General features: G+C 43.7%; 1 protein-coding gene across 1 annotated transcript in view; it reads left to right on the top strand.

Moving 5' to 3' along the window:
* The first annotated feature begins 2,851 nt into the window (after positions 1-2,851).
* CCDC88C (coiled-coil domain containing 88C) overlaps positions 2,852-16,150 on the top strand; it is a 96,116-nt gene continuing 82,817 nt past the window's right edge. Inside the window, exons 1-3 of the mRNA XM_053979323.1 lie at positions 2,852-3,288; positions 3,392-3,492; positions 10,722-10,830. Coding sequence (XP_053835298.1) covers positions 3,229-3,288; positions 3,392-3,492; positions 10,722-10,830 — 270 coding nt within the window. The 5' untranslated portion in view covers positions 2,852-3,228. The remainder of the gene's footprint in view (positions 3,289-3,391; positions 3,493-10,721; positions 10,831-16,150) is intronic.

Here is a 16,150-nt window from a genome sequence, read left to right on the forward strand (position 1 = left end):
TACAAATTTTCATCATTGCTTTACTGTAAGAAGCACGATTTCTAAATGCAATTGCTTGTACATGTCTGGATCTGAACTTTCTTGGATATATTCGTTGGTATTTGTTTTATTTTATCTGCTCTGGGATGGCGGCAGCTTCAGGTACCATCAGAAATGAGAACTTGGCCTGTAATAGGTAGGTGAGGTTTTACAAGATACATGTGCGGTGGAACACAAGGCGGGTGAATAAAAGCGCTCTCACTATAAATGCCAAGGCACAGTTTGGAGAGGACGTGGAGGAAGCACACACCCAGCTGGGGCTAACAGGTATGACACAGAATTACCGAGGGGAAACCTCTCCGCACGCATTCTGGGGGCTCGTAGCCAGGGTATGTGTTTTGCCCAAGTCAGGCAGCCTGCCCTCCGCAACCCCGCGTCCAGGGCTGCTCTCGGCGGAGCTCCGGGCAAGCCTGGGCTTGTTCCTGCCCGGGGCAGCCGCGCTCCGCCGCCCGCGCCGTGCGGCTCGGGGGGTTGAGGAGACTCGCAGCTACTCCGCATTTCCCAGCGTGCGTCCCCGCGGCCTGCAGCCCTTCGCAACAGCGCATCCCCCTTGCCCCATGCGTGTGGAAGCAGTTTATCAGTATTTCCCAGACTACATCAGTTCTCCCAGCGCATTTCAAGGCAAGCAAAGTGTTACTGCCCGCTGCTGCTTTGCTTTCGGCATCCCACCGAGCGCGCAGCCGCTTCCGCGCCGCCGCCAGAGGGCGCCCGGCCTCCGCCCGCCGTGGCCGAGCCGGCGGCATCCGCGTTCCCGACCGCGTTCCCGACCGCGTTCCCGACCCCTGCCCGTCCTGCTGCTGCGGCGGCACCTCCAGCACCCGCCTCCATACTGCCTGAGGCCAAATGTTTCCTGTAACACAGGCAGTCACCTTGAATAACGCGTGAGCATTTGGCAGCTAACAGCATCCCCAGGAACGTTTGCGGGATAAGAAATTTGGTGCTGCATGATGCGCCCTCCCTTTCAATTGTCTCACTACTGGCAACACCTGGATCGGACTATGCGGCTGTTGCTTCTTTTCAGGAGTCTGTCCTACAAACGAGTTGCATCCAAGTTGTGAAAAGTGGGAAAGCATTCTTGCATCTGTATTGTGTCTTCTGTGAATAGCTCTATATAGTTTTCAAATACTAAGTTGTTTTGTTTTTGATTCACACTCACATCTGTTGTAAGCACTGCAGTAAATGCTTTGAAAATTTATTTAATGAAATCTTTCCACAAGACAAGAAATCATAAGGCTTCAAGAAATCAAAGTATGGCAGTCCATCTCTCTGAAGTGTTGAGAAACTATTAACCATTATTTTTCTCTCCGTGGTGTTACACTCAAAAGCATACTTATTTCTCCATCCAACTACAACAGATGGTTTGCTTGCAAAACTTCCTTCTTTTCAGGTCCCGAAAGGACTGGACTACATGACTCACGTAGTAAAGGGTTAATTTAACCACTTGTGCCCTCCTGGCACATCCTCTCAAGAAACTGAGCAAAACAGCTTGTAAACAAGTTGCAATTCACATGTACCAGGGTAGCAAGTGGGAGTTACCTGTTCTTGTCTACAGGGCTGCGTAAAAAAAGGATCCATGTGAAGCAGATCATTAAACCCGATCTTTAGTGGGACAAAAAGGCCTCTACAATGAACACCAGTGTCTATCATTTAGTAATAGTTTGCTTGCAAACTGCTCTGGTCCCTCAGGCACAACAACAGATGTCTCTCCCTCAGCCGATGCACAAACACACATGTATCCAACCCCTTATGAAAAACATATCGAAAGTAGGTGGTTAATAATAACCGGAATTTCAGATGTCTTGTCCGACTGTGCAAGATCCAAAAGTTATTTTGTGAGTTCAGTATGATCGAACAAGACATAGGCAGAATGCACTAAGAAATAGCTGATGCACAGAGTGATAAATACCAGAGAGAAACAATTACATCTGTGAAAACTAGAGCAAACTGTCAAACAGAAATCCTGACACCACCAAGCCCCACTATGTGACACGGTGCATTACACTATTCAGCTTCATGGCTAAATTATTTCTCTTCACGTTCTGAGCCTGGGATAAATAAAGCAGCAATCATCCAGACTACCTAGCATTATTTATTTTCCTAAGTAAAGACGGGATGAGTTCTGCCCCGCAGGAAAGCAGCTGGCACGCCGGTGGGCGCCGCGGCAGAGGGACGGGCTGTTCGCCGGGCTCGGCACCCGGGCCGGCCCCGCGGGCCTGCCCCGGCGCGGGAGCGCCACGGCCACCTGCTCCCGGTTCATTCCGGGCGGCAGCGCAACAGGCTGCGCCGCTCGCCCTGCTCCGAGTTTTCCCTCCTACTTCTTTGAGCTGCACTAAGGGGTTTACGCGGCACGCCTGGAAGCGCCCCTGAGCAGTACTTTGTGGGGAATTTCGTGCTTTTTAAAGCGTAAACTTCGGACCCGCGCGTTCCCGCTGGGCGCTGGCGCCGTTCCTAGCGGAGGAGGGCGCGGCGCCGGGCGCCTGCCGGCAGGTACAGCCGCCCCCGGCGCGGCCCCGCGAGGCCGCGCATCACCTCGGTTACAGCGGGAACGAGGCGCAGCCGCGGCCGCCCCCGGGGCCGCCCCCGCCGGGCGGGCAGAGGCCGCGGCCGCTCTCGCTGCCGCGTGCGGACGGTGCCCCGACCCCACACCGCGGCCCGCCCCGCGGCCGCCCGGGGCCGCCGCCCATTGGCCGGCGCCGGGCCCCTCCGCCCCTGCCATTGGCCGCGGCCGCTGTCCGTCACGCCGCCGCCGCCGCCCGGGTCTAATTGCCGGGGCTCGGGCGCGCCCCGCCACAGGTACCAGGGCGGCCGGAGCGGGGCGGCTGCGGGGCGCTCGGAGCTGTCCCGTCGGAACTCCGCGCCTTTGCTCCCGGCTCCCGGGCGTCCGCCGTGGTGGCTGAGCTCTCTCCTCTCCCGGCGTGGCTCGCTTTTTCCTGGGGAACCTCTACTGCGGCCGCGGAGCGAGCTCGGTGGGGGAAGACCGGCCTGTTGCCGTCGGGAGGAGGGACCGCGGCGAGCGGCCCCGCGTGTGCCCCCGGCGCGGGGCGGGGGAGCGATGAGCCGCGCATTGTTCGCCCTGTAGGCAGCGCCCGGCGGGCAGCGGGCCGGCGGGCCATGGGCTCCGCGCCTTTGTCTCCCGAGTGAGCCAGCCCCGCGGCCGCAGCCTCCCGCCGCCGCCCGAGCCCCGGCGATATGGACGTGACCGTCTCCGAGCTCCTGGAGCTCTTCCTGCAGAGCCCCTTAGTGACATGGGTGAGCAGAGAGGGGCGGCGGGGAGCGAGGGGACAGCCCTGTCCTGCCGGGGGTGGCTGGGTCCGGCCGCCATCCCCCAACCCTGTTGTCCTTCCTCCGGCAGGTGAAAACCTTCGGAGACCTGGGGAGCGGGGACCAGGACAACCTCGGCGTCTACATGGACCTGGTGGATGGCGTCGTCCTGAACAAAATCATGTTGCAAATGTGAGTGGGGTCGGAGGGCAGCAGACCTGAGGGGGAAGCGCCCTGCCCCTCCCGCGGCTGTCGGGGCTCCGGCCCGGAGCTTTCCTCAGGCGGGGCCGGAGCGATTTTCATTGTGCTTGCTCTTCGAAATTAACAGAAAATAGTGGGGGGAAAGCTCCGAACTAATCCAGGTCCAGTGTTCTTTAACTCGTTTTTCTAATCTTTTTTGCGTGGTATGTGTGTGGTTTTCATATTTTTTTTCCTTTTTTTTTCCTCCCAGTTATCTTAGTTAATGCTACAGTGGAAGGTGTGTGGCAGTAGGAAGAAGGAAATGAAAGTACAGTATCAAATAAAGCTTTACTGGGAGGGTTTCATCTGAACTTTGATCTTGCGTAAACTTCGATACTAAATACATAATTTGGAAAAACTTTTTAGTGCTCCCTCTTTCCTGCGGCATTGTAAGGCCATATGTTGAGGGAACTTTGAAATTGGTTAAAAGATGGAGTGCTGAAAATATCCTAACTTCGAATTAAATTGTCGTTAGGACTTGTGCTATGTTTTTAACCACATCCTTTCCTGTCGGTGATCTACTGTGCTGCGTGCAGAGCCTGACTGTTTTCTCTTTTTCTGTATTTTATTTTAAATATTCTGAAATACATCTGAGAGAGCGTTTGTAGGGACAAGTATTTGGTTTTCAGGGGAGGAGAGTTTGGAAGTCACTCAGTTTTGGCAGTGTGGTCTCTGAAGTGATTGAAATCAATTGAAACTCGGCCAGTGGTTAGTCCAAGCATTTAAATGAAGAATTCATATTAGAATCCTTTAAAATCTTGAGAAATTACTTTAAGTCTGACAATCAATGCCTCACCCACTCAGATTGTCAAGTTTTGTTATTTTCTGGTACCTGGTTGCTTCACGTGAGAAGGTAATAAAATTTTCTTCTGATTTGATGTTACCAGGAGTGAAAATTGTGAACTGGAGCTGGTGAAAATCCATGATTCAGAGCAGAACCCAGATCTGCCAGCACATGGAGATAACAAACTAGTGATGTAAACTGGCAGGGATAGAAGCTTCTTGTAAAGAGAAGACATAATTTCCAGCATTTTTAAAGGAATAATTACACTTTAAAAAGATTTTCTGCAAATTAGAGCCTCAAGTATGAAGGTTTAAGTCCAGGCTTGTAGCTTTCCAAGATGTGGGAAATTAAATTTTGATTCATGACCATTGTGTTTGGCACAGAGATGACCAACCTAACTATCAAGGAACAGCAGCTGAGTTGGCTGTGGGTTTAACTAAACAGCACTGTTATCTAATACGCTTATATAATTATATGTGTAATAGTCACCTTATTTCAAAACATGAAAAATTAACCAAGTCATACTTAATCGTGAAGTTATGTGGCTTTTGAATGACTGTGGCATAGTGGAGACTTTTATTAGGTGGTATGTGCAAACTTAAATATTTGTAATTGACCATTGAACTATGTCTAAGGAGGTAAGAGTTGTTAAACTCGAGGGAGCAACTGAACAATGATCTGAGGACAAGGAGGCAATTCTAAGATCTCATGGAAATCAGGAAGATAAGCATACAGGCTGGATGTGTGCAGTGACACTAGCTGGCATTTTGTCTGATCTCTTGTGATCGTGAGAAGTGCCCTGGCATGTTTACTAGCTTTAATCTGTCAGGTGAATAAGTTGGTGGGGCTTTGCTTTTTCTTTGTGTTTTTTTCCCAACAAACATCCCTGGCAGTGGTGTCTCAGAAAGTGAAGTGTTGGCGGCACAGCCCTGTGGAGTAGGAAACTGTCCAATTATACACAATCTGGCCTTTCCTCCCCCTTTTTAGGCAGCTTTAGCAGTGCTTCTAATGGTGACTAAAGAGCTTGAAACCAAAATCTTTGTACTGAGATCCCAAGACTATTTAATATAGGAAGGATTGCAGTTTTATTTAGGTCAGTGTATCCCAACCTAGCAAGGTGCTCAGGAGAGGTGCTGACTGACCTTTACTTTTCCCTGATTTTAACTTTAGAAATTGCAATGCAATTACTGCTTACATGTAAGTCAGGCAAGTCTTGCAAGGCATGTTTCTGCCCCACAAAGCTTTCAGAATGAATAAATAAATGTATTTTTAAAAATTACTGCTCATCAGTTTTTTAATTCCTGGTTCCTTGAAGATGGCTTTCAGTGCTTGGCTGGAGGTTTCTTCCTGCTGAAAGCCTATTAATGAGGGCCTTTGATAAATCTGGAATTGGATTTGCCATGCCATGATAGTGCTGATTGCTTGAAAGCACAGATGCAGGCATGCACATACATGTAGAGAGTAAGGGGTGGCAGGGTGAAAGAGCTGGGCTCCTGATGTGGACAGCTGCCTCATCACTTGTGTGTTATTTCACTTTGAATTTTTTTACCCTGCTTGCCTGATTACTGGAACAGAAATAACAGGGGCATGTGAGCTTGTATCTAAACACCAGGTGTGGTACAGTGCTTTGCTGCAAATCAAGCTGTTTCTTTCAGTGAAGATTTTGAAAGCCAGATTCTTGGGAAATTCATTACTAAAAATACAACATTTCTGCCCTGCAGCGAAGCAGATTTTAATTCAGGGTAGAAAAAGACAGGTGGATCTGTGAAGAAATCCAGATATACCTGTTGAGTGGAGATAGCTGAGTGAAAGTAAGGCTTTAGCTGCTTGAGTCACGGGTGGGCTGTAGGAGTTCAGTCAGCCCCTAATTTCTGTTCTAATACTTCGGGTTTTCCCAAAATGCTGTCTGGCAGCATTGGGTGGAGAAGATCCCAGCTGCTTTGTGTGGCAGTGTCAATGTTTTTTAGATGGTGGGTTCATCTCAGCAAGGCAGCTGTGTCACCAGAGAGATATGTGACAGCTATCTACCGCTTTTCCAGCCTGCCAGGTCCCTGCTGGCTTTGTGACAGGAGGTGAAAATAGGGCTGTGCCTTAACTTCATCCTCTTCAGAAATGAGCTGCCCCTGGGAATGCCAGCCCAGAATAAAATGTGGTTTGCTCAGGCTTGCCAAGTGTAGCCACGGCACAAGGGCAGAGGAGGGGAGCTGGCCTGGGTTTAGGCAGACTGTAGTCGTTAGGGCACCAGCTGTTGGGCTTTGCTGATCCCTTTGCTTACTAGTGATCTCTAAAACAAGCAAGACTGTTTCTAAGAAAACTGAGTGTTGTTTGATTCTCGGTTGGGACACCTAGCTGTTAAACGAATAAATTTAGTAGCAAGAGTCAGCAGTGTTTGGTTTCCCCACTTAGATTTTAAAACAAAATAAATTATTTTTCAAATAATTCTGTTGTAAATGAATGGTTTCCTTTGCCTCTGCCCTGCTCAAGTGTATAATCCCAACCTGATTGTGTATGAAGGGCAGGGTTGATTTTTGCAGACTTGCAGTACTGGCTGAATGCTCTGCATACAAAAATGTTAATCTTCAAAGTGGAACTGCTGTGTTTCAAGCTTGTGTTGCTGATGGATTTATGTGTACCAGGTTAATGAGATTCTCTGCAGACATACTTTAAAGAACTTTTTTTAGATGGCTGTGTGTCACTTCCTGGTATGAAATTAGCACGTGGTGGCACTGCAATGACTGCCTTCAGTGTTACAGTTGCAGCTGTGGCATAATATCTACAAGCATAAGCAAATATTTGCCTCATTTAACTTCTCAAATAAAACTTCCTGTAAGAAATTATGTGGAGGTTTATGCAGGCACGTAAGTGTTTTCACATTGGCTTGTTCTAATTCTTCTAACTGAAAATAGACTGCTTTCCTGTCAAAACATTTAGCAAACAGGAATGTGTGGTAGGAATCTGCTGATAATGTTATTTGTGTTAAAATCCTGTAATAACAATGCTCAATAATAGGTTTCTCCATTTCAGTTGCTGTCATGGTTTGTGGTACTGTTCATCTGTTGTCTTTAATTTTGACCACGTGACAGGAACAGCCGCATTGTGAGTGCCCGCTCCTCGTGGTTTGTAGCAAATGGCACAAATACACATCTCTAACGTGTGTTAGAGATGTGCATCTGTTTAGTTTAAAATTTTGGAATGCTGTGTAGAAGTGCAGTTTTCCACCATTTTCTAGGCAATTTAGGAATCTGCCAGCCTTAGTGGCATCATCTCACGTGGTAGAGGAAGAAGTTGGGTGGCAAGAGAGTTACACTAGCCCCAGTGTGGTGTATTTTTGGTTAGTGCTTTGCCTGCAGAGCAGAGTGCCACAGGATGCTGGGCCAGTCAGTTCCTTCTGGCATCTCATAACCTTTGGGCCTGGCTTGAGGGCTTTCCCCTTGCTCATCAAAATGGCTTGTCAGAAATTGTAAGAATGGAATTGTCATTTTGGATTTTAAAATTTAATTTTTTCTGGTTACTTTTATGACTTTAAGGGATTGCATCGTCATGCACTATGTTGGTGACCCCACACCTGCTGAACTTGTCACTTGATCTGTGTCTCTTGACCCTTCCTTTCCTCTCTGTTCTTAGAAGACTCATTCATGAGCATGTACGAACCAGATAACGTCTTTAAAAATGTTTGGGTATATAGTGAGGTTTGAGACTTTCTATATGCTTATTTGGCTTGAGTGGGTTTTTAATGGTTTGTGGAATATTTTCCTAAGTCACACCTCAGCCATGCTGTCTCAGTCTTATTTAGGTAACTTTTTGGGTCTTGAGAAGTAGGTGGTTTTCAAAAAAAAAAAAAAAGCAAGGAAATTTTCATTATATTTGTGTGTAAGGAAAAGACCAAACATTAAAGGACTGAAAAGGCATCTGAGGTGTTCAGGGATTTTTTTCAGATAAATCCATACATGAATTTGTTTGGATTACCTGGTTAGTATTGCCAAAAAAAAATACAAACCTAAAATACCTCTCTTTAGTTTTCAGTGTGATCCTTAGAGTTTCTTTCTATAAAATTCTTGGTGAACAAATTTCACCATACAGGCAAGGGCTATAATGTTCAAAGTGTAGTGCCAACAGCTCTGTCTTCTTTAGGGTAGGGTTGTCTTTAAGCACAGAAAGAAGAAACGGGATCTTGCTTGTTGAGGAGGCATTGTTGCATTTTCCTGTGAAGACAATAAGCTTTGTGGCAGTTTGAAGTGTAGGCTGCGCTGGACTTCCACATCGTGTTCAGAGGGCCCTTTCTGAAGTAAGCTGGGGTGCTGTGTGAAGCTGGTTACACAGCATGTTCAGAAAACATGTTTCTGAGCTACATTCTATTTTCAGAAAAGCTTTTTAACTTTTTTTGTGATCGAGAAGTGGCAGGAGTGCTAGAGCTATGCTGTGCTGCAGCTTGGCTGGAGGTTAAGAGGACCCTGAGGTCAGTGGCATTAAGGGCTCTTGGAGCAATCAATTACCCTTAACGAAGATGATAGGATAAAAGCTCTGGAATTGCTCCTGAGGGCCTGGTCTGCTAGTGCTTATGTTCTTGTAACACAGTCTCCACTGTGCAAGAATGAGCAGATCTGTCTAGGAAGTAGTAGTTCTGTGTCTTAGGTGCCTTTGAAAACGTCATCCAAGTCCCATAGTTCCACTGCTGCAGCTGTTGAAGAAATAGCCTCTGCTTTCCTGTGCTGGTCAGTGTGTTTTGTGGATTTTTGCCCCATTTTGTGCAGTTCTGGGAAGGATTGTGGAGTAGTGACTGCTGGCCAGTCAAAGATGTCAATTCCTGGCCACAAGCCTGGGAACACTGCCAGCCAGTGGCCAGTGGCGTGGCAATGTGCTGCCTGCATGAGCTTTCTCATGGAAATGAGAACTATAGCCTGACCCTTCTGTTTGGTCAGCTTCTCTTTACTGAGTGTTTCTTCCCTTTTAGCTTCCCACTTTGTTGCCGTGGCCTTGTCTAAAAAAGCTGTGTCCAGTTTTCTTTGAGGTACAGCATCTGCTCAGAGTGTACTGAAGGCAGGGTGCTGTCTGAGCTCAAGCCCTGGTGGCATTTATGCTTCTCCCTCACCGAGGACCCATCCTGTCACACTGTTAAAAGTATGGCTTCTGCACTCCTGTATCTGAGCAGCAGTGGAACACTGAATACTTACTACAGATTTTACTTTAAAACTTCTTGTAGTTGCCTCTTTTTGTTCTTTATTTCATAATTTATTATAGTATAAATGCATATACAAAGTCCTTTGCTGCTGGAAAGGCTGTGTAGTGTCTTGCTAGTTTATACCAGTATTGGACATCTGCTTAAATGCGTGTACATAAATACTGTGTCTGATATTACGTGCTGTCAAGGCAGTTTTCTCTCATCTCTCGAATATCTGTGTTTTTTCATACTTATTCTCATAACACTGCTTTCACTCAAGAGGTGCTCTGGAATGGTTGTGCATTTAAAAAAAAAGTAAACATATTTATGTAAACTCTTTGACATACTTAAACGTTGGCAGATATATTTTAAAAATAAATATTGGATCAGTTCCTCTTTTATTTCCTTGTCAACACCCGAGTTCAATAGTTGGCCCTGGAAAAGCTGTGAATGGCTTAATTAACAGCCAGAGCAGAGCTCTGGGAGGCAGGTGTTTGGATTGTTTAGGAGTCTGCTGATAAGGGTCATTATTAGAGGAGAAGCACAAATCTTTGATCTGTGCTATTGGCAGATAAAGATTTTTGGGTTCCTTTTTTTTTTTCAAAATCGTAGAGTGAGTGTATGGAGATGATCTGAGGGTGTACATTTGTATGAAATAGTTTGCAGCTTTTTTTCTGTGTCTTGTTTTTTATTTTAGAAATAAAATTGCTTCAGGTGCAATTTTGATTTGTTTTTAAAATCAAACAAAAAACATAGCATGTACATTAGCAATCTAGTTAGATGATATGGGGGTAAGAAGTGCAGTATTTTTTTTTTCCCTTCAGTTTGATACATCTGGTCTTTGCAATTTTTACAGTGATCACCAATCAAGTATTAATACCCTCTTCTTGTCATGAAAACTCCAAAGCTGAGGAAGGCATGATAGTATTTCCTAGACTTGCCTTTATTTGGATAAGGAAAACTCCATATTATCAGAGACTGCTTTGATTTAGCTCACATAAACTAGATATGCTCTTTTTTCAGGGAAATACAGGTAAGAAGGGAACTTTGTGACATGCAGGAAATATTTCCAACTTACATATAGGTGTAGCAATAGTGAGCTTATTCTATCATTACTTAATGCATATGTACCTTGTATAATTGTCAATGTATTTAATTCATAAACTTAAATGTGGTATTGAGGTGTTAAGTCTTAACACCAGTTTAATAGTAATATTTTATTTTCTTCCTTTTTAATAGAGATCCTCGACCAACCAACCAACGTGTCAACAAGCATGTAAATAATGATACCTATCTTCGGGTTCAAAACCTGACCATCTTGATCAGAAACATTAAGACTTACTATCAGGTGAGATTTCTACTCTCTACTCATTAATTAGTAGTGACTGCTGTACTGTTTTAGCTAGTGCAGAGGCTGGGGGCTCAAAGAAGTTTGCTACAGGAGATGTAGAGGAAATTGTGTTTGTGTAAAAGTATTTTCAGCCATGCTTTTTCTTTTTAAAAATGACAATACGGTTATCTTCATCTATTCCTCATGGCCAGAGGCTGCTTCCTTTGTCCTTTTTTTTTTGTTTTGTTTTGGTTTTTTTTTGTTTGTTTTTGTTTTGGGTTTTTTTTTTTTTGTTTTTAAGAAGTTGTTGTCCTCAAAGACTGTCAGCATTTGGTGATGTATGTATTAAAAGGGCTGTTTTGTGGTAGGGCTGTTTATGTGAAGGGGTTTGCTGAAATGGAAGTAGTGTTTCTAGGGATAAGACTTTTTTAAAACAGGAAAACTTTTCTTAAAGGGGCTGCTAGAAAATAAAATCTTGATGAAGAAATGTTTTTAACACTAGAATATTAATCTTGATAGGAAGAATAAATCTGTGCTTAGCCTGAAGACAGACTTCTTACACTTTGTACTGTGGTGCTCAAGTAGTTGTTTGTTCAGAACTGCTCTAAGAGAGCAAAGTGCAGGGATGACTGCAGAGTCTCACACTGCACTTGTTGGGTGTCATTCTGGAGCTGTCAGTGTTCCTCTACTGTAACAGTGCTCCCCTAAAACCAGGGTGGTGACAGCTGGGCACTTTTGCAGAGTTATGAGCATGTTGGCTGCTGCTGGAAAGCCATAGCATGAACTCTTACTCTAAATAGAATTTCTGTATGCACACTGTTGTGTGTATTTGGACTTAGTGAGGAGGTAACTCTTCTACTCTTTCCTTCTACACATCTTTTACCGTATTTGAATGCTGTGCAGTACATAAACCAGACTGAAACCACTTAGGATTGTTAAAATGCTTCTGTGTGTCTCAATTGTATAATGAACAAGCCAGCTAAACTGTAGGAGTTGATGCCAGTGTGTTTACCCTGGACACTTCATCTTTTCTGTATATATAGAAGAGATTGTGTAATGGTTTGGTCTTCATAATACAGAAGATATGTAGAGTACTGCCTTTTCATGCCATTCTCTTCCAAAGTTTGCCTACTGCTCTTCCATGTGATTGTACAGCTCTGCTCCTGGACTTGCTTAGGGAAGTCTGAAAGAGATGCACTTATGAAAAATGACGAACTCAGATGGGCTGTGTGACTCATCTGTGCAAGTTCCAGCAGCCTGCTAGGAGAGCAAAGCAACTCAGGTTTGAGATGGTGTAGGGGAGGGTATCATGTGTTTCTGAAGATAACTGATCTGTGTCTCTTGCTGAGATCTGAAGATGCTGATGCAATGTGATGTCATTCTTGAGACTTGTGATTTCTAAGGGGAAATTCCATTTGATCATAACTAGAGGCTGAAGTTTAGAGTTTAGTGGGTTGGTTTTTTGTTTTGCCTTGTTGTTGCTGTTTGTTTCTGTAATTCAGTGAATAATTTAAGTGTATATGGAGTCTACAAGAAAGATTAGTACTAACCTTCTTTCTCCTTGCCCTCACAAGATTTACTGTCTGAGAGTCTGGTGCTTCAGGTGTTGAAACTTTCACTCACAAGCTTTTTTCATTTTCTCTTTTGTTGCATCCTAGGTTTTGGGACTGGGAAAAGTAATGCACAGCCGCTCTCTTTTTCTTTTTTTTTTTTTTTTCCTCCTTTCTTGAAGCTGATACTCTGACCTCTTTTAAAAGTACCTGGAGCAAGATCAGAGTCAGGAAAAAAGAAAAGTGATTCAGAGTCATGTGTTACATTGCTTGTTGACCTAGCTATTGAGTTAATCTAATAAAGCTAGCAACAAGTAAAATAGATTAAGACACAGAATTTTTAATGGGAAACAGTAGCTGAGGCTTGCAGTAGCAGCTCTAACAGTGATGTTCCTATTGTAGTCCAGAAATGAAATATTGTGAATTGTGCTGCCTGAGGACTGTATATACAGTATGTAAACAAAGCAGTCGTGAGAGCTCATCAGTCTTTGTATTTTGTCCTGAAAATGTAATTGCAACAAAGTTTAAAATCAAATAACTTTTTTTTTTGTGCTAATAAGATTATATAAGAAACTTATTTTTCCTTGACACAATCATATCTTTAGGGCAAATCCAAGGTCTTGATGCTAATCTGAGTTTCCCTTTCATGTGGTGTGTGCAGCCTTCAACTCTCCATCGTCTGGGGGTACTTGAGGCCATCTATGCTGTAATTGACCTCTGTGTGAGATTGATGTGCAGTATAATGTTGCATCTGTACTCATGTCTCTGTTAGATGTTTGGAGGTTTTCTTGTAATTTAGTATATGATTTAAGTAGGTTTTACTAGAGTCTTTTTTAGCATGTGACCATATAGATGCTTTGGGATATTAAATATTCTTAATAATTAGATGTTATGCTACTTCTCTCCTGAATAGTAGAGATTTTTTAAATAGGCTGAAGTTATGGGCATTGTTAAATGAAGCAGTATAAATACATTAGCCTAAGTTAAAGTGAGGGTAGTGTCTTACTGACTGAAAACATGTTTGCAGACTGTGAGGGAGAAGCTCCTGACAAACAATAGGAACACAAATTTTCTGCTTGCTCAAGAGAAACAAAAGCACCTAAAAACATGATAGTGGCCTTGACATTTTACATTCATCTTTGTTTAATGGACCAAAGTCAAGTTTATGGCATAATTGTTGAATTTGGAAGACCAGATAGTCTAGAATGAAGCAGTATTTTCCTCCTTCTTTTTTGAAGGACATTGGTAGGTATGAAAGAATACTTGCCCTTCTCTGTACTGGGCAGGAGCAATCAGGAGTGTGACATAAATTCATGGTACTGTAAACAGTATCTGAGGAAGGTGACATAAGTGCCTACTAAAATTAATGTTGATATTCAGAAGGTAGTTGACATTTCAGATCATGTAATTGTCTAGTCTGTCTGTATCTAGTATCAGATTTCTCCTATAGCTGTATCACTGATCTCTTCATTAAAGCAAAATTCTCATCAATACAGATCATGCTACTTCAGAAAACAAGGACAGGTCTGATCCAGAAGCACAATTCCAAGTATTACAGTGTTGGCACTTTCCTGATCTCATAAGCTCAGGGTTTCTGATGGAGATAACATATGAGGAAGCCAGGGTGGAATTTGGGTTTGATTTAAGCTTTAAAGATCAGCCCCTATATGTGCTTCACCAGACAGAACTTGGGAGGGGTTACTGCAATGAAGAGGCCTTTTTTTCCTGTTTGAATAACCTCTCTTATTTTAGAAGTTTGCTAACTGAGTTTGTTCATTTGCAATTTTCTGAAGAGCTGCCATTTTGCAGCTTTCAACTGCATGAGACTTTATTGCCAGTGGCTACTAAGAAAAAGTGTCAGGACTCTTAAAACAGGACAACATTGACTGTTGTTGGCTTTGGTGGTATTTTTTTCAAATTTATTTGTTGGCTATGTAATGTGTGTTATCAGTGCTACCATGCAACATCTTTGCATTTCCAACTCTGTCAACAGTTGTACCTCTGCAGGTTTTATTGACTTGAGAGGGCCCCTCTTTAGAAACCGAGCATATGACTCATTTTGCTGTGGGATTTTATGAGCATTCAAGATGTCATTAATTGCATTTAATAACAGTTACACTACTGGTTCACTGGAGAAACGGCTGATCATAAAACTTCTGGAATTGGTGCCATATCTTGGAAAACGCTGAACACAGCAGAAAGTTTACTCATAGTGTGAAGTCTATGTGATTCTTCTTGCTCTGAATTCTAATGCTTGTCTGTCTTTAAACTGAAAGAAGATGGAAGAATGCTAGAAAATTTGAAGGGTGTTAGCCTCTCCCTTTGCTGTGTTGTAGAGAATATTTAAATCCTGTAGGTGCTGCTACTTGAGGATTCCATGTAAGAGCAGCACCTGGTATCTGCAATGCTTAGATAATATGCTCATACCTGTAGAGTTTTGGAGGAAGCCCAAGGTAGGCTGGCAGGGGAAGCTTGAACCGGCTTTATTGTGCTTCCTTTGCTCATGTGTCAGTCTTTGGGTTTAGTGTTTTTTTCTAAGGAGCTAAAAATCACTTTAATACCAGTTAATATAAAGGAGTTTTGTGAAAGGGTCTGTTTTGAAAACAGCTAGTTTCCTAACCTTCAAAAATGTCAGTAATCACACCAACAGTATATACTGCACTCTCAAGCAAAAATTCCTTGCATTTACATGAAAAACTTGAAGCTGACAAAATAATTTGATCATCCCTTGGCTGTGCCTGGATGGGTATTATGGTCACATCTGGAGTATGTGGATGAGAAATGCTGTTGGAAGAAATGCTACCGTGTGGTCACAGCTGTATTTTTGTTGCCTCTGTTCCTTGCAGTTGTGGCCACTAAATACCTAGTGAATTACCTTGTGTTTCTAAAAGGTTGGAAACATCTCTTAATTAAAAAATAAATTGTACTGAGGCACAGTTCTGACACGAGTTGGGACTGTGTGGCATGTGCAACTTCAGTAAGAAACTCATAAAAACCCTTAGTGCTCTCCAAAAAGTAAGGGGGTGTGTAAAGAGGAAGTAATTCACTGAATTTTTAGAGAATATATTACTACAAATCCTACTGTCCCCACCTAAATCACTCAGCTGGGCCCAGAGATCATGGAGGGCAAGGATGCCTTATTTTTAAGGCATATTTGTTCAGATCTGTGTCTTCCTTTTGCTTTGCTGCTCTATACTTGTGTAAAACAAGTACAAGCAGCAGAGTTTTTATCAGGTATGTTAAAGGATGTTAGCTGCCCATGAGTTGCTGAGGCTCTTTCTAACCTTTGGAATAGATATGAGTTTGTTTTCAGGCTGAGGCAAATGCTGTTTTTTCCCTGTGGATCAGTGAAGGTCTTACAATACCAGTAGCTTCCAGATCAGTAAACAATTCCCACTTCTGTAGTTGGAGCACTGAGTCAGGTTTAGAGCTCTTAACTGAACTGCAAAGAGAAATTCAAACTTGGAGTTCCAGATTTGGACACAGCTTAGGGACTGGCAACTGTACTCAAGTTATAAATAAAGTTCTGGAAGTAGCAGTGTCCTCTTTTGTGAGCTGGAATCTTTCCCTACTAGGCAGGCTACTTCTAGTGGGCTAGTAATCTAGTCCTTAGCAAAGTAAACAGCAAGACACTAGAAATGCACACACCCTGAAGTCAAAAAAGTATTTTTATGTTCTAAGGGGGAAAGTTTGTACCTGCAGTGGCCTGTTGCAATTAGGTAAAACTGAACTTCTTTTTGCTAGCTTTGTCAATTTGATGGGTTAAGCTATACTGAGTGACTGCTTTC

This window comes from Vidua macroura, chromosome 6 (genome assembly GCF_024509145.1).
Source record: "Vidua macroura isolate BioBank_ID:100142 chromosome 6, ASM2450914v1, whole genome shotgun sequence".
NCBI lineage: Eukaryota > Metazoa > Chordata > Aves > Passeriformes > Viduidae > Vidua > Vidua macroura.